This window comes from Bacillus rossius (assembly GCF_032445375.1).
Source record: "Bacillus rossius redtenbacheri isolate Brsri chromosome 9 unlocalized genomic scaffold, Brsri_v3 Brsri_v3_scf9_2, whole genome shotgun sequence".
Taxonomy (NCBI): domain Eukaryota; kingdom Metazoa; phylum Arthropoda; class Insecta; order Phasmatodea; family Bacillidae; genus Bacillus; species Bacillus rossius.
The window spans coordinates 111,258-137,386 of record NW_026962013.1 but is presented as its reverse complement, the minus strand read 5'-3'; the positions used below and the strand labels follow the sequence as shown (position 1 = coordinate 137,386).

At 38.5% G+C, this 26,129-nt stretch overlaps 1 protein-coding gene across 2 annotated transcripts in view; it reads right to left on the bottom strand.

The window, feature by feature from the left end:
• Positions 1 to 26,129, bottom strand: part of LOC134542884 (cytosolic carboxypeptidase-like protein 5) — a 67,094-nt gene that overhangs the window by 13,866 nt on the left and 27,099 nt on the right. For both annotated transcript variants that reach the window (XM_063387469.1, XM_063387468.1), the window contains exons 7-10: positions 20,275 to 20,686; positions 15,914 to 16,052; positions 14,148 to 14,355; positions 11,905 to 12,063 (exon numbers count right to left, since the gene is read on the bottom strand). In XM_063387469.1, coding sequence (XP_063243539.1) covers positions 11,905 to 12,063; positions 14,148 to 14,355; positions 15,914 to 16,052; positions 20,275 to 20,686 — 918 coding nt within the window. The remainder of the gene's footprint in view (positions 1 to 11,904; positions 12,064 to 14,147; positions 14,356 to 15,913; positions 16,053 to 20,274; positions 20,687 to 26,129) is intronic.

Below are 26,129 nucleotides of genomic sequence, written 5' to 3'. Positions count from 1 at the left end.
GACTGTGGAACATTGAAAGGAAATGCTACAGGAAAAAATTGCTGGGTTCGACCCGAAAAATGTTTTCAATGCCGACGAAACAGGGTTGTTTTTCAATGTTCTACCAGACAAAACCTTTAGTTTTAAAGGGGAAACGTGTCACGGAGGTAAGCTCAGCAAGCAACGGATTACTGTGTTATTGCTTACCAATGCAGATGGAAGTGAAAAATTCCCCCTTTATGTCATTGGCAAAGTGAGGAAACCTCGATGTTTTAAAAACATCAAGTCACTCCCAACAAATTACGAAGCAAACACCAAAGCCTGGATGACCAATGCTTTGTTTCAGAGCCAGTTGCATGCATTTGATTCAAAAATGGCTTTGCAAAATAGGAAAGTTCTTCTTTTCATAGATCAGTGCTCTGCTCACAAAGCAACCATCCAGCTTCGCAACACTGATATTGTCTTCTTCCCAGCAAACTGCACGAGTGAGCTACAGCCCCTTGACTTGGGTATCATTCAGGCATTCAAGTTTTTGTACCGCAGATACCTAGTTTCAAGGGCAGTAACAATGCTTGATGTTGGAAAAGACCCTTCTTTGATGAAGATAAATCTGCTGACTGCATTGCATTTTAGTGCAAGAGCCTGGAAAGAAGTGAAAACATCAACAATTCAAAACTGCTTTGCAAAAGCTGGATTTGTGTTCCCAGAAAAGCCTTACACTCTCAGTGAAGAAGATTACAGTGACATTGAAGATTTTGAAGGACATGAGAGGGTGTTGCAGGAGAAAATATTTCAAGATTACGTGGATGTGGACAGTCAGGTGATCACTTCGGAAGTGCAATGTATAGAAGATATTGTAGAAAGCCATGTCAGTACTTCTCAACAGGATACTGACGAAGATGATGATGATGAAGAAGTGACAACACCCACGAGTAAAGATGCTCTTGCTGCTCTTCAAACTCTGCGAGACTACATTGGAGTATCTGCTGGTGAAAACTGTGATGGTGTTTTTGATAATTTTTATACTTTAGAGAAGCAGATCATGTGCATGAACACTCAAAGATGCAAGCAAACCAAGATTTCTGATTATTTTACAAAGAAATAGACCTAAGTTAGGCATGAAAGTTTTTGCACATAAGCCTACAAAACTTTTTTATGGTAACATTTTATCATGGCACACATTGCTTCAGTGTTGTATTCACACAATTTTATAAGTTATATGTTGTAAATTTATTTTGGTTTACATAGGCCTAATGAAGGATTTTTTAAGATATTTCGTTCACTGTGTCTTTTTTTGATGTCTCTGACTACTGAAGTAAAAGGAGTGCATTAAACCAGGTATGTTACATTTTAAAAATATGTTTCCCTCAATTTACACTTTCCTGGTATTTACACTTTTTGACTCTGTTCCCCTGAAAAGTGTAAATAAGGGGTTTCACTGTACTACAACCAGGTAACTACAAAATTGGCAAAATATGTTTAATGTGCATACAAGTTCCAATAGGCTAGTCTCATAACATGTTACAACTTAAAATTCATAAATGTCTGTAAAACAATGGTGACATATTCAACATATTCTTTGCATTCTCTCAAAATTATGAAAGGGGGGGGGGGGGGGGGGAAATTTATTTGCATTTTTCTTTGAAACAGAAGATTTGTAAATTACATAATTGTAGACCACACCCCACGATATCATTTAAAATGGTTGCTAAACACTTTCCTGAAATCTAAATTACATTTATAACACATTGTACTCCATGCCATGAAAATATTGAACAGTCTCTTAGCCTAACTCTAAGTACTTGCTGAAACCAGGATGCATAGAAGACCCTCAATTCTTCGTTGTAATGTCGCTTCCATGTGGTCTTAGCACCAGATGATGCTCATTGTACATACCAGTAAGTGCCACATGTGGGCAATGAGTTAGAGTAGTGAACTCTTATTTTATTCCCGAATGCCGCTCAATTGTGAAGGTCCACCCAGGTAGCCAGTTGTCTGGTACTCTTTGACCTGAGGACTGACAGCTCTAAATCCTAAACTTCATAATACATTTTCCCTACTCATTCTCGAGTTGTAACCAGAGGAAAATCCTAACTCACCCCCTTTCCCGTTTCACCCCTCTCACAGCATGCAAGACAAGAACAATGCTGGTACTTTCCTCCGCTTTCCTCAAACTCAAATACAACCAACATTTTGGAATGCTTATTTTATTTAAAAAGGGAGTACAATGCTAAATGGAAAAAAAAAAAAAACTTACTTACTTACTTACAGCATTAGTAAAATTTTACTCTTATATTGAAGAAGGACTACAGTTAAAGCTCTAATTATCAGGAAAAGACAGTTGTACCTCCAGGCTGAGGCAAAGTCACTATAGTGGAGAGTAATACCCTGTTACTACCCTTTTTATACCCCCTCTCTGATCCCCCCCCCTGGCAAGGTCACATCACCTCAAAGAAGCTTTGCGAGACACACTGTCTGTTGCTTTGAGCACTTTCCGCACTGCTACTTGTCCAAGGCTGGGAAAACGTACAGATGTCTACATTTAGGAGGAGAGATGTTGACAGCCCTAAGCAAAGCACATGTTATTAAAAAAAAAGTATAACACTTTAATTTCCAAAAATAAAAATACATCAATCACTCATACAAAATCACCAAACTATACAAAACTACAGAACAATAATAAAACAGATATCTTCAAATATTTCATGCACTAAAAGAAACAAACAACAAAACACAGAGATGAAACTCCGCTACAAATGCTCAGTTTGCAGCCAGAGCTACGGCCAATATCAGGCCAGGTGCAGTGCTCTACCCACGTTATCACACAAAAAACAAAAGTTATGGTGCAAGTCAACATACTGTCTCTTTAATAAAGAACCACAGCGGAAAATAGGTGTGTCAATAACTCCTAAAAAAATGAATGTTAAATCGATAGGAAAACCAGTACAACAGAGTCCAGATAATCTGATAGTAGTGATAGTTTGTGTTATTTGAGGGAAACACTATTTTTTAAACTCCACTTAATGATTTCATTTTGGTTGTGTAATACAGTCCACAAGAGCTATCAATGTGCTGTGCTTATGTGCCTGCAGCTATGCACTAAGCGCTACACAGTTGCCGTCGTAGCCAGCAGTACAGACCACTCCCAACACATTACGAAAATACTAAAAAATTAAATGTAATGAAGATGATACAACTGGCCACAACACTGTTGAAATCTACATGTTTTAAAATCTCTGTAAAGTACTTAATTTTAAAATTTCTAAATACAAGAGAGAAATCAAACTTTTCAGCAGGCAGAGGTGGAAGTATAACTTTTTAGGGGTTACATTTACTACCTGTAAGATGGCAGCAAACTGAACAAAGGACAGAACATAGAGCATCTACCCATCCAAGCCTCCATGAGTCAGTGAGAGAAACAGAGAGAAAGTGCTGCTGTCTAGAGACCTGAGAGTACTCGAATGTCGAGTTCGAGTTTTTAATTAGTGCTCGGACTCGGCACGGCCGTTCACGACTCATGAGTCGAGTTTGAGTTTAATGATGTCTTTTCAGACTTTTTTGGTTAGGCCTAACTATAAAAATATTTAAAATTACGTGTTAACTACCGTATAAATCCACGTACCACCTGCACCTTTTTAAAAAAAATCAGGTTCGAAAAAGTAGGGTGCGGGTGTTACATGGGTCTTGGGCCATTTTTGCACGGTGACGAAATAACGCCGGCGTGACTGGAGGTTGCTGCGATATACAAGAGGAGTAGGGGAAAAGGAGGGGAAGGAAGCGGCAGACAGTCAAGGTCACATTCCTCACAGCATTGTCACGCTGCAGCTTCGCTGGTTACAAACGCGCGCTCCCACGCACTGTCCTATCCTCATTTGCAAAGTACCCAGTGGTTTTACACGTGTGTTGGCTGCAACTATTGTAATGAATCATAAAAAGTTGCGTTCTTTCACAGTTGTGGAAAAATTTAAAATAATCAGTGAAGCGGAAGAAATCGGTAACAGTGCCGCTGGGCGAAAATATGATGTCGACGAATCATGTGTGGGGGATTGGAGGAAAAGTAAAGACAAACTGCTTTCGGCCAGTGGCGATAGACGTGCGTTCCATGGTGCGGTAGCACAGTTTCCGAAGATAGAGGAAAAACTCTACAACTACATACAGCTGTGAGGAAGTTTAAGTTCGTTCTTGGCCGACGGCTGTGACATCATGTTATTCTTTTGTTAATTTTATTGTCTGTGTGATTTGGACGTCACTTTTATTTAAGCCTAAATAAATGCCAAATTTGTGTTAACCTAATTTATATTTTTAATTATTATGTAGAATATGCCACATTTAGGCACAAGGTTTTTTTTTATGCATGTAATAAAAATAGTTTTTATTATGCGTCGCTAGGACTCGCGTGCTTTATCGTTTATTTGTTTGAACGTGGTCATTGCCTAGCGCACGATAATGGACGCGGAAGAATGTAACTGTGAACAGCTGGGAGCTGGACAAGGTCACGCGCACATACGACATGTTGTTATCGATCGCGCGCATCGATGCCACGTTCTACTCGCGCAATGTTGCCACATTGAAGTTGCCTGCCTTCTGTACACTTTTAACACAAATGCCGAGGCTGTATTAAGTAGCATAGTACTTTTTTGGTAATTCTTTACGATTTGTTACTGTTTGAAAGGAAAAAAAATCACGACTAAATTAAATTTTTTTTCCATGCAGATTTGCAATAAAAACATTTTTTCCCACCATGGCATTCTAAAAATAAGGGTGCGGGTCTTACCCGGGGGCGGGTGGTACGTGGGTTTATACGGTAACCTTGTTTGCGCACATAAATAAAAGAAACCCATTGTATCTTTCAGTTCAACGTATGATTTTAAATTCCCGCTCAAAACACCAATGTAAACAATGTAAAAATATTTCACTTTAACATTAAAAACGTATCGTACCTTTCAATACAACGACCATTCTTTTACAGTTATCAGGAAAATTTTACATGATAGTTACTGTGTTTGAGCAGGGGTTCTTTAATATAAATGTACGTTATGATTAATTTTTATCACTTTCAAGAATCGTTAACAACTATAAAACGTAAACAAACACAGTATAACGCGCCATTCGTCCTCCTCCATGGATCACAGCATCACACACTTTAGTGCACGAGACGATCTAAACAATTGATTGCTCTCTTGCCTCTCTTCAAGACAAATGTTTTTAGCTGCACCATCTTTTGGTTATTTAGGGCGCGGTTACACGGGACACTGGAACTACTTCAGGTGAACATTTTTAAGTAAACACGTTTACAAACGCGAAAGTGTACAGTTACACGGTAGTTGCTGAAAAATGTGTTCAGCTCTAAAACCGATTGTCTACTGTCAACGAATGACTGTGTTGTTGATCTTCTCTATTTTGTATCCAGAAAACGCTGGATTTTCTCACTTGTTTATACAGTATTATCAGCAGAAATGGAACGTGTTTTCATATTGTTCAATATTTTTTTTTACAAATCGGGAATTCAAACAACATGCACAGAAAATTTTTTAAACTTATTTTTTATTATTTTTTGAGCGATAGTACCTAACTCAGTTTTAAGAAACTTAAGGTCAGGATCAATTATTTATATATATATATATATATATATATATATATATATATATATATATATATATATATATATATATATATATATATATATATATAAATCTCGTGTCACAATGTTTGTCCTCAATGGACTCCTAAACCACTTAACCGATTTCGATGAAAATTGGCATTTATGTGTAATTTTTTCCAACTTGAGAGATAGGATAGTTTTTATTTCGATTAATGGTCTTAATCTGATAATTTTAGAGTTTTCTAATGTGATGTATGTATGAGTTGGCAGAAAATCACCACGGCAACGGCTGTAGCATTGTTGATGCTTCATTCGTCTCCATGGCAACGACTATTTCATTGTTAGTGTAGTCCTCATCACTCATTAAATACAGACCACCAATTTTTAGATATATACAGGTAAATAACTATACACTGGTAGAACAAAGTCGGTCGGGATTTGAAAGTGATATAAATTATTCAAATTAAGAAGACAATTACTAACTACATCTGATTTCTAAAAAGTCCAGTGAACTCTTTACCAAGTCAACCGATTTCGATGAAAATTGGCATTTATGTGTAATTGTTTCCAACTTGAGAGATAGGGTAGTTTTTATTTCGATTAATAGTCTTAATAATTTATAATTAATAATAAACTGATTATCAATGTTGATTGGTGTTTAAGCCCGGGAAACAGTGGGTACTTCGTTTCCATGACAACGTTGCGTGCTTGAGAGTCAGGAAACCATCGGTGCTATTCGTTTTTTCTTCGGTACATTACAAAGCATTGTATTAAGTTTTTGTCAAAATTAATTAATTTTCATTTTATTTCATTTATTATAACTGTAAATAGGAGATTTGGTCTCATTTTCCCCCCCATAAATACAACCGTGCGAAGCCGGGTCGGGCAGCTAGTGTGTGTGTGTGTGTGTGTGTGTGTGTGTGTGTGTGTGTGTGTGTGTGTGTGTGTGTGTGTGTGTGTGTGTGTGTATATATATATATATATATATATATATATATAAAATAAAATTACATGTTGATTTTTTTTTGTTGCATTTGGTAAAATATTATTCGAACTTGTTCCAGGAACACTTTCCATCTTGAATTTCTGCAAAGGACTGTTTATATTCTAAACAGCCAATCAGAGGCTAATGTAGAAGATATGTCGATCTGAACTACTTTGCCAACCTGTTTCAGTTAAATGGGAAATGGCCTCGAAAAACATGTTCAGACTGTGTGTAACCACACTCAACAGCTGAACATGTTCACCTGAAGTAGTTCAGGATCCCGTGTAACCGCGCCCTTATAGAGCACGTTTTAGAAGTTTCAATTACCACAGATAAAAACGTTAAATAAAAATTATATTTTAACTTATATACAAAATAGAAAATCCAATAATGTTAATTTATGCAGGTTAAATTTTGAACTGTTTGGTGTCACAACATGGCCGACACGCTTTAATTGTTTTGCCACGAAGGTCGGAATGTTGCCTGGCACAGCCATGCTCGCGACACGCGCTTATAGTGCGGAGCTATGGTTATCTATGGATGAGAGGTTTGTTTACGTTTGACGTGGCACGAGGCAAACAATAATGTTGATTGAATATTTTAATCAGGATGGATGGCCAAAAAGATAAAAAGAAACGCAAGCAGTTTACTTTGAAGGAAAATGTGGAAATTTTAAAATAAGTTGACAAAGGCAGGAAAAATGCAGATGTGGCACGGTCGTTGGGTTTGGTGCCCACTACACTGTCAACAATAATAAAAGATCGCTAAAAAATTATTAAACTGTATGAACAGTCATCTTTATCTGCTGGTCGCAAGAGACTTCACCTAGAAGATGACAAGGGAATTCTAGCCCAATAAATGTACATATCTGCAAAATAGTTTAACCCATATGTCATTTTGTGTTCGACAGATAAAATTTTTTGCATATGTAGGCCTAGAATTTAGGCTACTGTATTAAGTTCAGTATTTTTTTTTAGTTCTTGTTGTTTTACAAATATTTGCTTCCAAGCTAATGTATCATTTGATTCTCTACTACTTTATTTTTAAAAATTCAAATATACTATGTTTTAAAGGTAACTTTCAGAATAAAGTACAGAAAAAGTCCGTTGTAGCGAATACGGTCTATAACGTAAAGTCCGCTATAACGATAATTGCCATCGGCACCGTCAATTTTGCATATGCTGCGTAGGATAAAAATTTCGGAAATAACAAATGTAGCGTGGGCTCATTTTCGCTATAGCGATAGATTACACACCTACAATTTTGCTCTAAAACAATGAGAAAACGTCTACAATTTCCTTAATAAATGAAAAACAGCTTCGCACAATTCCACGCGTCCGGCAAACGAAACAACGCGCATGGTGTGGCCGTCTTGGCAACACCGCACAAGGTGGGGCCCCACAGCGAGCATAACTTGCCTCGGCGACGAAAGCAAGACAGGGCCCCGCTGCGAGCATTACTTATTTAGAATCACCCCGATTGTAGGGGAAGCCTACAACTCACATAGTTTCGGTTCCCTACCACGTTCGTGCAACTTCGGATTTCTCTCAATATCGAAATTAAAAAAATAGAAGGGTTAGGTTAGGTCAGTCACAACATGCTTGTTTTTATTCGAAACTTCTGATTTAGCGGCTGAAGTGGCGTTAATACCAAAACGCAAAACTTCGGAAATCTTCGGAACTTCTTGCAGGGAACCGAAACTCTGTGAGTTGTAGGCTTCCCCGATTGTAGCCCGTAAATGAGCATAACTCGTCTCACACTTGCATCGTAAGCGTGCGGGGAGTTGATGAACACGGAACTTGTCGAGCTCGTCTTTTCTAATCAAAACGAAGCGGCGTCTGAAGATGATAACAATAATGACAACGAACCAAGTGACGTATTTGTTCCGTCGAAAACGTCAATGATGGAGGCACTCAACACAATCAGTCGTTTTTATCAGCATACAAATGCTACGACGAAAGATTTGATGAACTTCCAAGAGGTCCAGTCGTTTATTTCGTCCGAAAGTCTAGTGAAATCAAGGCAAACGAAAATTGATTCGTTTTTTTAAAAAAGTGATTTTTAATTTTGTGTTATTTTCCTAGGGTCTGTACGAGTGATTATTTTTGTGTTACTAACCAATTGTCGGAAAAATTATTTTATATAATTTGTATGGTTGTCCAACGCAATTAGAGATTTTTTGAATTTTTTTTTTGTATTCAAAACTCCGCAAATATGCACCCGATATCATCAGCTTAGTGCACATGTCTCCAGCAAAACAGCTGCGGTCAAAGCGACAGGAAGCGGCCAGCATGACCTTGCGTGACCCCGCCCGCCCGTCTCCATGTAAACAAACAGCTGTGCGCTTAGCCACGATGCGTGACGGCCTTATCACGGCCACGCGGTCTCATTTTTCGCAGTCTGCAAGTGCTGATAAAGCTTAAAAATGTTATTTTAGTAAGTTTTATGTATATTTCCTTTACTTTTGTTGTGAATTAGTAAAAAAAGCGAGAAAATAATATATTTTAAAAATGCTACAAAAATAAGATTTTTTTTTTAAATTTCGGCTATAACATAAACTTTTGGCGCCGTTATAAATTTACGTTATAACGGACTTTCACTGTACTTTCATTACTAAGTATAAAAGTTGAGGCTTTATTGATGTACTTTATAATGAGATTCTACTGTATCCACACACCGAGAAAACCTTGATCCAGAGAACATTGAAAAGCTGGTGTTTCTCCAAAAATGATGTTTCTCCAAAAATGTTGATTATGATCATTCCTATAGTAAAATGTTGCTGTCTTTTTTTTTTTTTTTTTTAATATTGAGTTATGTTCAGGCTTAGGCATGTATATTAAAATATATACAGTATAAAAGTTGATATTTATTGTATGGCTACAAAAATTTCCTGGAACAGTGGAAATCCTTAATATACCCTGCAGCTAGGTGACTGGTAAGAATGTTGACAAATCTTTTGCACTTATGCTATGGTTTTGAATAAAATTTTGCTCAGTGTCGGTGATTAAAACATGCCTTTATACTTTTTTTTTGTTAACAAGTTAATTTTAATAATACTCTGCATTTTCAAAAGAAACAAAATTATTAAAGACCATGAAAATATTTGCAGCAAATGAGAATCCTCACACCCAAGATTTGTATAGGGCCTTGATATTTGCTGGTCTTTAAAAATGACAGTTATATATAAATAATGGATATTTATGGATTTTACTACTTGACTTGAATTTAACTCGAACTCGACAGATTTATTAAATACTCGCTCGAACTCGACTCGACCTAAATAGCCTATACTCGCATGACTCTACGTGCTGTCCAACTGTAGTAAAGAGTATAGATAGTTGGCATGGTATGGAGATAATGCCCTGCATGCTCCCCTAAATAACTGTGTTTCCACAGAAATATTGTTTTTATTGTAGGTTCTGCATGTTCACAATAAAGTTTTATACAATGAAATTGCTTTTTCATGTTGTATTTTTCGACCCATCATCTTCTTGTATTCATATTAACTTTGTGAGGCTGTTCCATCTGTACATCATTCTCTTCATTCGAGGCATGATGTCTGACGAATACACCTTGAAAAGGTCTTAACAGGGTTTTACTGTAGTTGATTGAAAACAAGAGGCTCACCGAGAGAGTGTGATTCACTGACAACATCTGGGATGGAAAGACAAAATGTTGTACACTATTTCCCTACAATCATGTCCAAATTTAATGAAGTTACGTGACAAAAACTTAAGAGCTAGAATGGTAGAACAACCCTATCCAAAATAAAATCTTAGCAACAAATGGCACAAGTCACCGGTGACACATACATATGTAGTTACCGTGTTTTATCACAGAATCGTCGCACGCGTGTAATCGTCGCAACCATATTTTTGGCTGTCAAAATTGGGATAAAAAAACTTCTCGCGTAAACGTCGCATGATGTTTTTGGTCCCGCTAGTAGATGCCGAACGCTTTGTGTAGGTATATTTTCCATATAAAACAATGTATTTTAAAGTATAAATCTAATATTTATTCGTTCATTACCACTTACTTAATAAATTAACGGAAAAATACGACGTTGTTTGGCGTGTAAATTTTCTTACAAAGACGTTTTTAAAAGTTATTTCCTTTATCTGATCGTCTGCGTCGCCGCGGTGTAGGTATAATCTAAAATTTAATTTCGGTCATTACCACTTATTTATTTAATTAACGGAAATACAAAGTTGTCTGACGTGTAAATGTTCTTTTAAAGACGTTTTTAAACAGTATTTCCTTTATCTGATTGTCTGCGTTACCGCGGCGTACCGCTTATAAAAATGTAGCCAGCGCATCATTCATGTTTGGTTATGTTGCTTCCCGTATAGAGCGCGCGCACGTAGTCGAATATTGATATCTCGCCGATTGGATCCAACGCGTGCGCTCTCTGTCAGGTGCCGAGTTAACTAGATTTGATAGCCCGCATTCTTTCGTGGCAAGTGTGTACACTACGACACGTTAGTTCACGCGTTCGCTTTAGAGTTTTGGTTTTTCTATTTAAAGTTGAAGAAAGGTTTTTGTTTAAGGAATTATTAATATAGATTGTTTGGCGTGCTCTTGTATACTCCACCTTTTTTTAAATAAACGTACTTTCCATGAACGGGATTTGTTTTTATGAATAACTTTACCTAACAAAAAAATTTTTTTTCCGCACAATCGTTGCACCCCTACTTTTCAAACTTGATTTTAGAATAAAATCTGCGACAATTATGCGAGAAAACACAGTAGTTCTTTCCTGATCTCACCCTTGACTGTTACTTTGTCCAGTCTGCATCCACAGTCCTAACTGCTCTCACCAGGCTGACACATATGCTGAGGTTGGAAATATTTTGTGAGTGGTGGCATTTTTTAACTTTCGTTACATGTTAAGACAGGCTTTTTATTGAGAAATTTTAACATTGTTATTGCAATAAAGACATACTTTTCAACAAAAAAAAAATTTGTATTCGTAAGTTACCATAAAAAATATAAAAAAAACATCATTGTTTTCTCAAATAACATGTTTTCTTCAGCTTGAAAGTATTTCACAGCTAGCACTCAGAACATCCAACATTATTTTACTGAACAGGATTCCTGCACTTTTTAACATTCATATTTAAAAAAAAAATGTATGAACTAAAATTTTAAAAATTTGCTCAAATTTGGTCAAAAATAGAAATAAATATAAATTTATTGTCTTTGAGAATAAAGTTAGTAACAAAACCATGCACAATTCAACACAAATAAAACTCCATAAGAACACAAAGGCGGTGGGATGAGTGAGAGGTCAAGAGGGGGCGCACTCGCGCACGGATGTGACCGAGTCGTCGCAGCCTACCTGGCGTCGCAGCGGGGGGCGACCGGCGTCAGTGCCCCCGTAGTTGGCCCGCAGCCAATCCCGCACCCCGGACAGCGTGTGGAACTCCGAGTTGGGCAGGCGGCTCCAAGGGTTCTGCCCCGAGAGGTCCAGGATGGAGACCCCGAGTGCACGCCCCACCTGCCACAACACGGTGCACCCTCAGCAGCCTGGCCCCAGGCCACGCCATGCTGGCACTTCAGGGTGGTGTCTGTCAACCCAACAGCATTTAGTTCACACTTATATGAGTGTTTTGTCCCTGCGTTTTGTCCTTAAATTATCTCTCTGCAACTGCTCTACATACGGGTATAGAAAAGTAAGTACGATTCTAGCAAGTAATTGTGTCTGTTAAAATAGGTAGTTAACTAGTTATTCATTTAAGCAGTACATATATAAAGCAGGAGAGGGACAGCAAGAGTCTGTGTATGATTTTTTAAAGATGGTTAATATTTACTTGGTATTGTATACTTTTACATTTTAAAGAAAGACATAGAAAGAGGGGTGGAGAGTTAATGGACTTTGTCCTGGTTGGTGTACCTTTTACTTCCTTTCTTTCTTCTTTGGTTTTTCAGTCAGTGAAAGACACATCTTCATTGTCATGCCTAGGCCATCACGTCCATTGCTGCTTGCTTTAAATTTGTATTTTTGCACGCTTGATTTCTGAGCAACCTGGCAACTTATTTTTTTTTTGAATTCCTATTTGCCACTTTTTGTTTTTAAAGAAGCTGTACAAATCACTTATAACGACTAAAGTGGTACCTGAATGATGTTGACCTGGGCTACGCCCTCCCTTAAGACAGAGTGCCTCGGCCCGCTACTACCACACCCCATCTTCGCCCACTAACACCCTCTATGTCCGCCACGCACCACTAACCTCCTTCCAGTAGTGTGTATGTGTGTGGTTCACTCTACATTTACTTCAACATAATTTCATGATTGCATGTCGATGTTGGAAGTGAAAGATATTATTTTAACAACTAGAGAGAAAAGTTGTTACAGTTGTATTTATGAAATAATGCTGTTATTTTAAAATGAATTTCAAATGTTTTCCCCACAAGTGCAGAAATCTAACTTTGGTTAGTACAGTGTTAACGAATAAATGTAGGTGATTGCGGCTGTGATCCAACCTTTAAATAATTTACTGAGTTTTTAGGATATTAGTGTTAGGTGAGTTGCGTAAACATTGTCAGCTTACTGGCGGGAAAATACGCAATTGTGGCAAAAATTGATTAACGTGAATCTACTTTACATCCCAATTATTAGGGACTCGTAAAATTCGTACCTTTATTTTATAAATTAGTATCTGTTGTGAAATTAGCAATTTAGATGCAATTTATTTAGAACATAACATTTAGGTCCTAAAAATTTGTAAACTAAATAGTCATATATACAAATATCTGCAAATAACCCTTTAGATTTGTACAAAAACCACAATTTTTTAGTGTCTGTTTGGATTTAAACCACAAAAAAAATTGCTTACTTAACCAAACAAATTTATACTGCAATATGCTAACAAACATTATGTTACAAGTTTAATTCAAAGAATAATACACAAAAATATTTGATTAATTGGGTTGGGTTGTGTTTTGAAGTTATTTCAGAATGTATCACAGAACATGGCAATATCACAAACTATGGTCACAAAAACTAGTGTAGAGAACGATAAGCAGAAGTGTAACATTTGTGGAAATGCCAAGTATGTGTAATATTGCTGTTTTTTACTTTCACACTCCAACTAAAGAAAGTGCAAGCTGTTTTGTTTTCATCTTACTAGCCAATCATACACATTTCATCTGTCAGATGAGAAAGTCTGCGACAAAGGTGTTTGTGTATTAACTTAAGTGCTGATAATTCTTAAGTGACAATCATAAATTTAAATAATTTCATTATACATACACATGTGTCCTAGACAAACAGCAAAGTTTGAATACAAGCTGAGTCAGGTCACTGAAAGTCTAGAAGAGAGAGTTGTTTCTACGTGCAAGAAGATACATTTTGTACAATATTTTGAAAACTGTGCAAAGTATCATAAAGTAGCAGTTATGTGGTATTTCTTTCAATTTCTTCAACTTCTTATTTATTGAGTTCAATTTAATTTTGTGTGGTCACCAAAATCAAAAATTTTATATTTAGCGCTCTTAAAACCTCCAGTGAAGTATAAAAAAAAATTCTACAGTGTTCACATTTCAAGGAAGAAAAGATGCAGTGTTAGGGAACGCACTCACCTCCTCGAAGATGTGTGGGGTGTACTTGGGGGGCACGAGAAATGAGGGGGCGGAGTAGCGGGCGTTGTCGCGCGCGCACGGGGGCAGGATGTTGACAATGCGGCCCGTGTTGTAGTTGCACTCGAGCGTGTAGCTGCGCACCAGCCCTGTCATCTTGAGCACGGCCACGCGACCAGATCCCTCCCGACTCGTGCCGTCCCGGCGGTCCCTGTGCGTCGCAACACCACACTCTCTTGCTATACTGTTCAAGTCACATCTAAATATTTTTATAAAAAAATAAATAAATATTAATGAAATATTGTTCAAGACATTTGTAGAAAATGTTTAAAGAATAAAAAAGAAATATATTAGGTTAATTCAAACACAATACAAAGTAAAGTCATTACTCTTTACCTCAGAAAAACCTCTTAAAATGAGAAACTGTCTCAAATATAAACATGGAATGCACAAAAGTTTCATATCACACATTCAAGTTAATCCCTCATTCCTGATGACACGATATATAGACACTGATCCAGTGGTACATGATGCTTGCTGTTTTAATTTAGTACATCAAAAATTTCCCAGATTCAATGATAACTTCTTGTAATATGACTGAATTATTTACATCACTTGAATACGAATGAAAAAATTTCCACAATAACCGACATATTTTGTTTTTATTGTAATACTCCAGTTTTTGTTACGTCTAGGATGTTTACCAGTTATCTTTAAAAGATTTGTGCAATGGGAGTGCATGACTTGATGTAAGTTTTTGGACATACGCCATTGCTAAGAACTTTTTCTGTTGAAGAGAAACTAATAAATAAAATAAATAAATAAAAATAAAAATAAAAATACTCAAAAAAAGATACAAAAAACACACAAAATTAAGCAAACAATTGCTGTTGTCAACAAGGATATGAACACCACAAAATATTCCGAAACAGGAATATGGTCAGCAAGCAAAGAAAAAAACAAAGAAAAAAGTACTAAGAGAACGAAAAAATCCCCACAAATGATGACAACACAAAAATATTGAAACCCAAAATAATTCAGCACAACAGTTGAAGCGAGACAAAAAACATGACAAAGCGAAAAAACAAACAAATACAATAGTTTTACCTAAACAGAAACAAGCGACGTTTCGGGAACTGCTATCTGCTCCCGTCCTCAGGCAGAGACGCACATGGTACGGAAACACAGGTGCGACCCTGTCGCGAGTCGCACCTGTGTTTCCGTACCATGTGCGTCTCTGCCTGAGGACGGGAGCAGATAGCAGTTCCCGAAACGTCGCTTGTTTCTGTTTAGGTAAAACTATTGTATTTGTTTGTTTTTTCGCTTTGTCATGTTTTTTGTCTCGCTTCAACTGTTGTGCTGAATTATTTTGGGTTTCAATATTTTTGTGTTGTCATCATTTGTGGGGATTTTTTCGTTCTCTTAGTACTTTTTTCTTTGTTTTTTTCTTTGCTTGCTGACCATATTCCTGTTTCGGAATATTTTGTGGTGTTCATATCCTTGTTGACAACAGCAATTGTTTGCTTAATTTTGTGTGTTTTTTGTATCTTTTTTTGAGTATTTTTATTTTTATTTATTTATTTTATTTATTAGTTTTTCTTCAACAGAAAAAGTTCTTAGCAATGGCGTATGTCCAAAAACTTACATCAAGTCATGTTTACCAGTACTGAATTAAAACATCAAGCACGACAGGATCAAAGAATAAACTTGGGATACGTGTTACAGAACAACTACCATGTAAACTACGTCATGAGCTGGGGGAGCCTCACCGCAGATACATGTTGCGCTCGGTGAAGTTGCAGGCCGCAAAGTGGAAGTTGGGGCAGTTGAGGGCCATGACGCGGGGCAGCAACATACACTCTACACTGTCTTCCAGCGTCTCAAAGTGGTTCCCATACATGAAGATGCCTGTAAAACACATCCCTGCTCCAAACCTCTCTCGTACCACTGCAACACTCATTACTGAGAAGTGCCATTATTCAGGGTGTATTGATTCCAATGTTTGTTCATGGAATCAGTCAGCACGTTTGTACCACATGAACCATCTATACCCCTACAATTATGTTCACAACTGACGTTAAGAAGTACGTCCAGTTTCATTCCCCATACATTTTTCTACCCCATATGGAGGAAGGCAAGGCCATGTATTTATAATTAGAAACCCCGACTCTCTTTAACCTCTACTGTGTCAGGGGCTATTCCCTAACCAGCCAGCTGGCCAACTGTAACTTCCCTGACTTTCCAGGATATATCAAATACAGGTTGTCTAGTAGATTGAACTAAAAAATTTCCTTTACAATTTTTTCACATTGCTGTACATTTCTGAAAAAATTCCCGAACAAAAATTTTGCAGTTTAGTACCATAACAGAAATTGAACAGTACTGATACCAAGTTAAAATAATTTTTTAACTTGCAGAGAGATAGAGAAGATTTACCAAAAATAATGATTGTTCAACAAAATCCTCTAATATGTGTCTAAATACATTTGAAGTACATTTAAATAAACTTTTAAATAAACAGCATTTTGAGATTAAATAATCTAAAATTAAATTACAATGTAAAAACAGTTATGGACCGCATTGTTTACAAACAGGGCTTGGGAATAACATTCCAGGTGTTAAGAACATAATAATAACAACAATATGTTATTCATGTTCTAATAAGTTTTTATAAAGCATAAACTTAACATTTTCTTCAAGCAGAAAGATTATGTAATAGTGTTAACGTAATCCCCTACTTGTTTACTAAATGCATGTCTGCCATTATCTGCCTTTACCACATTTGGCAATCCCAAGCTAAACAACCCCTGAAAGCTTCTGGCTTTTATCACCAAAGCTGCTGTTGACATGTAGGATGGCATAATTCATAATATAAACACAGGCTGAATACTCAGGCGTCTGAGATATTTCTACATATGTAATATCTTAAATGGGCTAAAGTAAATACTAGTGATGGTTCGAATCCCATTTTTTTTTGAATCCGAATCTCGAATCCGAATCCCAAACAGTACCTCGAATCCACCCCTCGAATCCGAATCCAGTTCTCAAGGGTTAATTATAAAATAATTTATAAGTTAAGAGAAAAAATTAAACATTATGCAGAATTATTTAACCCTTTAAATTTTTATTTAAAAAAACAAGGATTTTGACACGGTCTGGATCAAGACGATTCCGTTTTTGGTCACATATGTTTCCTGCAGTGCTGAACAAACGTTCAGAGAACACTGTCGCAGGTGGTGAACACAAATATTTTTTGGACAGTTTATGTAGCCTGGGTAAACACGCAGACTGAGTTTTCCAGTATTCGAGGATGTTTATTTCTGGGTTAACTGTAGGATCACGTAAGAATCTGGTCACTTCATCAATTGCTGTAGAATCCGACTTGGTGGATTTAAGGCATTGAGTACAGTGATTCATGTATCCACGGAAATCGGAAAACGAAATTCAACATCCAATGGAACAATATTTTGTAGTTACCAACTTGACATTTGTTTAAAGTCCCAAATGAAGGTAAACGCTTTCCTGAAATATTGAATGGAAACTGAAAGGCGCCATCTTGGCTTCAATGGTTTTAGACCATAAGAAATATTGTCGTGCGTCTTTTAAAATTAAGCCTCACTAAAGCATAGTGATTAATATGCCCGAAGTTAAAAGTGACGGGGTGTTTTCTCTAGTTTACCCATTAAAATTTTTTATATTAATATTAGTTATTTTTTATGTTGCTCAAAATGATTGGCTAACAAATTCATTGGTTGGCCATCATGAAATTCTCAGATAATACATATTTTAACGTTGGTAGTCTACACAAACCAAACTTGGTCCTAAAAAAATTCATAAATAGAACGTGTATCAGAATATTTAAAATTGAATTGCGATTAAAATAATAATTGTATAATGTATTAATTTTTGTCATTCATTATTTCATTGTTATTACTACATGTGCGACCGTAACTTGTGATGAAAGTAGGCATTATTGTTGTATTACTAAGTAACAGATTTCTCGGTAAAGTTATTTTAAAAAAAACAAGATTCATATTACTAGTCTAGATCCTAAATGTGCTTAATTTTATTTTTTAGCATATTCTGAGAATACATATGTGATTTATGCCTTATTTAATGCCAATGTAGCGACAATGCATCCATGTTCATGAATATAAAGTAAGTTTCCCAAATCAGTACATGCTTCATAATTTTTTTTACATAATAACGAATTAAAAGTACAATACAGTAAAACCTCGTTAATCCGTGATGCGCTAATTCGGGAATCGGATAATCCTGGACGATTTAAAAGAGAAGAAAAAAAAGAGAAGTAAAAATTGTCAGCGCTTAAAATTAACTTCACGCGGGCCGGCGGCTGGCAAACACTACAAGCCATAGCGTGGGCCGCCAAACTCTGCAACGCTGTTTGTACCGACCCTTTGTGTCGCCCCCCTTTCAGCTGTCACATTTGTCACTCTTTAAACTTGAGGGGGATGTCCTGACTTCTGCTTCCTGTCTCCCTTTGTTGCCCGCCAGCCCGCCAACGCACGGCAGGCGCCTGGCGAGTGACGTGTCTGGCTGGCATTCGGCTGTACAAAGAGGAGGGGAGGGGGGTGGTGCAAGGTCAGCACGATCTTATCTTTCTCTCTTCGGCTGTTGTAAATGACCGTGAACTAATGGCTAGGCAGTGCTGTATTTTTTTAAGCCGAGACACTAATTCGAAGACGGCCGGCCCTTACCGTGAACGGTCTTAACCCAGCTGCACGCCGGTGTCTGAGAAGCTTGACAAGACCTTCCGGGCTTTTAATCGCTAGTCCATGAAATTCGGTAATCCGTGATTATCTCGGTCCTGACCATTACGTATTAACGAGGTTCTACTGTACCTTAATAGGATGTGTTCCAAGGAAAACATAAACAGGCCAAGTAAATTGTAAGCATTTAAGTTTTTGAAGTACCACATTTACATCAATATTTTTCCTCGAATCCCGAATCTTTTCCCTCGAATTTCGAATCTTTTGAATACTAGAGATTTGGTAGGATTCGAGGATTCAACCGGCCCATCCCTAGTAAATACACAATGAATGTGGCAAACAGTTATTCAGAAAAAAGCAAAATATCATTTGTTGATTCATCACTGTATTAATTTGATGCATTGCATTTAATGCTGCACGGGTACCGTTGCAACTGTGCGTGCTCAGAAATACATGTTGGTGTAAATAAAAAAAAAAGTGTTACTTCAACCTATGACTGTGCTACTTCAATTCATGTGATAATTTATTGGCATCGTTACTTCAATACAATGCAAATTGAACGTTACTTACAGGAGCGGGTGTAAAATAAATCAATGATAATGATGGTACTCACCTTTAAAACCTGCTACACACACATGACATAAAAGAATGCATCCTTCAGAAAAATGTGATCAACTACCAAGCACTGATAAGGTAAATAACAAAGTGAATTACTCAAAACAACTTGATTAGACTAAAAATGAAAAGTGTGAGAAAAAATACAGTATCCACAACAAACTCTTCTAAATCTTTCCCTTCAAACGCTGACCCAGAACAGACTGCGAGACAGACTCCATCACAGGCTAAAAACTATCAATGCATAGTGAGACTTCTGATAAAGCAACGGACAAAATTCTTATTGGTCTGTGCGAAGACTTCTGTATTACTGGGAAAACAAATTGAAAACCACAAGAGCAAAATAGCGGTTTCTCTTAGTAACCTTTTTCTGGACAAATATAATTCTGAATGCATAAATTATTTTGCCTGTTTCTGGAATATGCTTAAGTATTTCTTTGTGCCCCGAAAGTTAAGAAATGTATTTCAGTGAACTTACTAAAATACGCTAAGAGACCAACACAGGACAGCTCTTAGATTGTTGTGTGTTTGAAATTCAAGGTACCAACATAATGTCAGTTAAAACTACTATTTTTCTTAGCAAAAACGTTTCCTTTTGTTGCACAAATTTATTGAAGAAATAAACCTTCCACTGCTTAAAATTACCTAATAGAAGAGAAAAATTTATTTTGCCAGATAATAAAAAAAATATATTATATGACAAATATATAAATAACATTTACATGTTGAAAACCTGATAGCAGTGTGACGCGGATAGCACAGAGTACTGGTCAGTGGCAGCAAACCTTTCTTGGAGGCGTGGCCGTGCAGGTCCACGTACAGGTGCAGGCCGGACGGCGCGACGGGCTCCTGTCCTGGGGACAGGCTCAGCGTGGACACCTGCTCCTCCAGGGAGTCCGGCTCCTCGTGGCCCAGGTGGTGGTAGCGCAGCAGGGCCCGTGCCGCGAACACCGAGGGGTGCAGCACGGGCGACGGGTCCAGGTACACTCGGTTCAGGTTCACGCCGCGCGTGTCCGTGCGGTAGTGGCCGCGCGACACTCCGTCCGGGTTCAGAACTGGGATCAGCTTGAAGACGTATGCTTTGCGCAGGTGCGCGGCCAGCGGGTCATCGCGCGACAGCAGCAGCTGCAGCAAGCCGTTCAGCACGAAGCTGGAGGGTGTCTCGCCTGGATGGACCCTCGCGCTCAAGAACACCACCTGTCAACACACATGCTCATGAACACCACCTGTCAACACACATGCTCATGAACACCACCTGTCAACACACATGCTCATGAACACCACCTGTCAACACACATGCTCATGAACACCACCTGTCAACACACATGCTCATGAACACCACCTGTCAACACACATGCTCATGAACACCACCTGTCAATACACATGTCCCCGACACTGTAGGCCTGTGAGAATATACCAATTTTCAAATACTAGTAATAATAATAAACTATTTGTATTTGATTCGACCTCAAATACTAAAACTTCAAAATAACGAATATTCGTTTGCTTACGAATAATTACATAGTATACCTCATGAGTTTGTCATATACCAACATTCACTGCTGAGATTAAGTCATTTGTGCGATATGAATACAGTACCATGTTTAAATGTTTAATGGGTCTTTGTAACATTAATAATAAGAAACATTTTAAACATGCAACACATAGTCAAAGTTTATTTTTTTGCTACTGTTTCACTAAACAGTTACGAAAATAATCACGTAAATAATTCAAAACACGACATATTTGTCATTTCTAACTTGAAAACAATATATTTTTTTGTATTTTCGTCTCATGCATCAGGAGTGGGAAAAAATAAACGTCAACAACCATAGTCTACACTACTACAAAACACGGACACTCCATTGAGATGGGTATTAAATAGACATCTGTGAATTGTGATTTTTCAGTTCGAATTGAATTTGAGAATATTTATTAAAATAACATAGATCATTAAAAAATTTTAACATTCCACCTTTGAAAAATTTGTCACACAATTCACAGTTTAAATCAAGTAACTAAAATTAAAGTGAGACTATATTGAAAAGCACAACCAGATTCTCAAAAATTAAAAAAAAAAAAATTAAAAATTATATGTCTGTAGCACTAACATAAATCACTTCGCAAATAATTTCAAATTGTCATGGAGAAAGGTGAGTTCATCGACATGGTGCAGCAACAACAATTATCTGTGGCTGGTAACTATGTTGTCTGCTGTAGAGAAAACTGTCTCACTTGCCACCTTATTTAGCATGTTTGACTTTCAAGGATAAAAATATTAATAAAAATATCACAGAATAAGGAAGTGGCACAAAAGAAAAATAACAAATTTACCGTTTTTATAGATTAAGCATTGCACATTTTATTCTAAAATCAAGTTTATAATTAGGGGTGAGACAATGGGTTCACTCTTAGTTGAGTTTTGAAATAATATAACACCGTCGTATCACTGCGCCGCGTCAGCAAGTGATAGGCTGAATTCATCTTGCGCGCCAAGCACTAGTTGCAACACACACACTTCAGTACAGTCGGTGCTAATAAAATAACGAAGAAGTAATATAACATGAAGCACCGTAGCACTTTGTTCAGCGTAGGTGGTTCATTTGCGAAGAAAAAACTATGCACTTTACGCCTAATAGCCGTCTTCACAAAATCATCACAAATATTTATAACAGAATACTCAAGTTTCCTTTTCTTCCCGGGAGTTGTTAATGTCCAAGTGTCCTGTAATTCTTTCCTTGCACAAAGCACACTGCTCTTCGAAAGACTCGTAAATTCCGCAGTTAAACTCGCGATATAACTGGCGCTGCTTAGTTTTTATAAGCGGTATAAAGCGACTCCCGAGACGTTAAAGATGAAGTTTATAACTTTTAAAAACGTCTTTAAAACACAATTTACACATCAGATTACTTTGTAATAGGATTAATTAATTTAGTAAGCAGTTTTATCAGAACGAACGGCGTAAACTGCGTAAAGCGATAGGCGCGTTGTAAACACCGGGAATTTATTGCATTAAATCAAATGAGGTTAAAACGGGACAGAAATAAAATGGTTCAAATAACTTAAAAACGTAAATAACGGTAACGTAAATAAGGGGTTTCGCTGTATAATTTTTTGTAAGTGGAAGATCTAATCGTCCATTTACATTTCTTTTAAAAATGGGGGAGGGGGATGTCGTATATTAGTGTATCCGGGCCAGATTTTGCAAGTCGAATTATTGTAAAATGAATTCGATTCAAATTGACGAATCGAATATCCAAAAATTCGAACTCGAATTCGGAAATTTCGAATATTCGCAGAACCCTAGTATTAAATAGAGATGGGATTTTCGAATCTTGGATTCGTTGAATATACCGAATCCTATGGATTCGAGGATTCGTAGGATCCGAGGTGGGATTCCAGGTGGGTTTTTAAGAGTTTTAGGTAGTAATTGAAAATTTTAGTGCTGGGCGAAGTTCGAAAATTTCGAACTGAACCGAACCCTAAAGTTCGGTTCAGTTCGAAACCTCTTAAAATATATTTGAAAAACCGAACGTTCGTTTAAAAAAAATTACGTTTTTCTAATTTTCTAACCCCCATTTGAGACCATTCACAAAACAGCACAACAAAATTCCATTACTTGTAATATTTCGACTTTTATCGCATAATCGTCACCTCAACAGAATCAAGCGCAGACAAAATAAAAATAAAAATTTATTAATCGTCGCATAACTCGCATAGCATTTTTTCATATAGGCGCGCTTTGTTTTTTGTTTACTTTAGAGAATTTTGTATGCATTTCTCGTACTACATAATATAAACTATAGTACAAATGCCAAAAGTATTGTATATTTAGGGCCCCCTGAAAGTGGTAAATAAAATTTTTATATTTCGTCATTAAAAATTACCAAAAGCGGTGTTAAAATTCTCTTTTAAAACACAAAAGCGGTGCTAAAATTCACTTAAAAACACAAAAGCGGTGCTAAAAACTAAAAAAAAAAAAAAAAAAAAAAAGTGTATGTTACTGTACATATATCTGAAATTATTTAAGTTAAATAATTTTACTTGAACCTACTCATTACTGAATACCCTAAACAAATAGGTTACATATATTTATATGACAATACTTTTGATTTAGACACTGATTATTAGTTTGTTCCCATAAACTAATATGGAAAACTATTAATCCCTTTAACAAAATCGAGGACGCATCACAACTCCGAAATGCCAAATTGATCACACCGACAGCTAGAAAACTGCTGTGTACCACAACGCCGAAATGTCATTACAGGGCTGCCACAAAGGTTGGGTTAGGTTAGACTAGTGACGTCGACCCAGAGGCCACCCTAGCTCCTACAGGCCGTTATGGCGCGTCACCGCCTTCTTCTGTGCGCGGGCGTGTGCGGGAGCCAGTGGTGCCACCTTCATTAAATCAGTGTCCCTCCGACGTAGTTTTTTTTATGTATATTTTCTTTTCTTTCAGCAGGACATAAATTTTATTGTAAAAACTATAATATCATCCATCATGTATAATTTAAATTAGAAGGGTAAATAACATGTATTTTAATATGCACGGGGTGAACAAGTCGCGGGTTCCCGTCCACGAGGACGTGAGATGCTGCACGAGACGCGCGCGGGGAGGGGGTCGGCGCGAGCAGAGGGCAGTCGCGTCTGGAGAACCGCGGAGGAGTGACGTGTCGGCCGCGAGCTCTCGCCAAGACGAGTGAAACGGGTGAGCATAGAGGCCTCCGGGCTTAACGTCAGTGACGCGGGGAATAGATCAGCAACAGTCTTCGAGTCGTGTCAGGCAGTTCGAAACTATGGAGATTAGTATGTAAACTATTGCCAAGGGGTCGCCTTATTGTAAATAGTTTAGTTTTCTTTTTATTAGTGTTTCATAATTTTTTCCTTTCCTCTCGTATGTATGTATATATATACATATCTTTATTCGCTTGTATAGTCATGCATTGCCTAGGATAAAATAGTACCATAGTGTCATGGACGAGACCTCGCCATTTTAATGGGACATTTCAGAAACTGTGTCCGCAGGTAGTGCTTGCCTGAATTCGCTATAGGACAGGAAATCAAAGCCCTGCCGGTTTGGGACAAACGCCATCGGTTAGCGCCGCGACGCCGGCGCCTACTACTTCCCATAGGCGGCCGTGTAAGGGGAAATTCTCGTGTAGTCAGGCCTCACCTAAGAACGGTCGTAGGCGGGAACTGCGATAGCCCCGTGCCAGTGCAAATAGTGGCCAATAAAAAGAGTGAGTGCCACGAAACCCTATGTAGTTTCATTATTAGCAGGCTAGATCCTCTTAACTGCCACGCGGCCCGAAACCCACCCCCAACTGAGCTAGCCCAAGAACCTACACAACCAATAAGGGGATCAGCCCGCTCGACGACAAGTGGCCCCCAACTAGGTGGCAACGCATTCTCAAACTTTCAAATTTTCAAAACTTTCAATTTTTTTTAAAAAACTTTCAAACTTTCGAAATTTTGTCTCAAAGGGCGTAATTTGGCAAAGTGCGGGTTGCCAAGAACACGGACAAAGTGGGCGGAAAGGACATCACGGACATTATATGGACTGGAGTAGCGTGCGACGTAGCGCGAGTTGCGTCACGCGAACGGCGCGGGAGCTGCCTGGCGCGGCGGAGCGGCGGAAGCAGGCGGAAGGAGCGGCGCGGGAAAGAGATAAGGAGACGCATCCACGCCGGGATCAGGTTCACGCGGGAGAGAGATAAGGCGGCGCGACCCACGCCGGGCTCGAATTCGCGCGGTATCGCGCTGCGGCTTATCGCGTGCCGAGAGGCGAGTTCGCCGACCGAGCCGAGAAGGATCGGATAACCAAGTGAAGCCGGGTGACGACCGGAAAAATGGAGGGACCGGATGAGACAAAGGCGAGGGTGATGGACACGTGTGTGGGGTGTGGACTTCCGTTCAGGGGGAGACACGGACAGGACCTTTCGTGCGAATGCCCATGGGGACTAGCGGACGTGAAGAGTAGCGGGGAGAGTAATGACAGACAATCGGGGAGTCATTTACCGGGTCACCGCGACGAGGGCGTTAGAGAGCCCATAGGTCATGGTCATCCGAGTATAGTGATGCGAGTGGTCGAGGTGGCTAGCCCATTACCGGAGTTTGCGGGAGAACCGCACGAAGATCCGAGTGCGTTTGTAGCCGCGTGTGTGGACAGGCTTAGGGGAGTGCCACGAAGGGACTGGGTGACGAGAGTGTGTGGCCAGTTACGGGGCCGGGCGGCGAAATGGTGGACGGACACGGGGGACTATCTATCCGAGTGGGGAGAATTCGAGCGAGCACTAGAGAGGCGGTTCAACGGACCACTGGCACGAGCCGAGTGTCAGCGACAACTTTACAGTGTACCACAGGCCGCAGGGGAGAGCGCCGAATCATTTATCTATAGGAAGGTGCGGTTGCACCGGCGAGTGGGGCCGGAGAGAACAGTGAGCGAGGTCATGCCCGTAATATGCGAACAGTTGTTGCCGTCGCTACGCCCTTTTCTGCGACGGGCCGTGGACCTAGAGGTATCCGAGTTCGTGGAGCTGGCCCGGGAGACTGAAATGGACTTGGCAGCAAGTAGGAGGGAACTCTGGGCAAGAGAGTCACGACGGGAGCCTAGGATGACACCAGTGATGTCACAAGA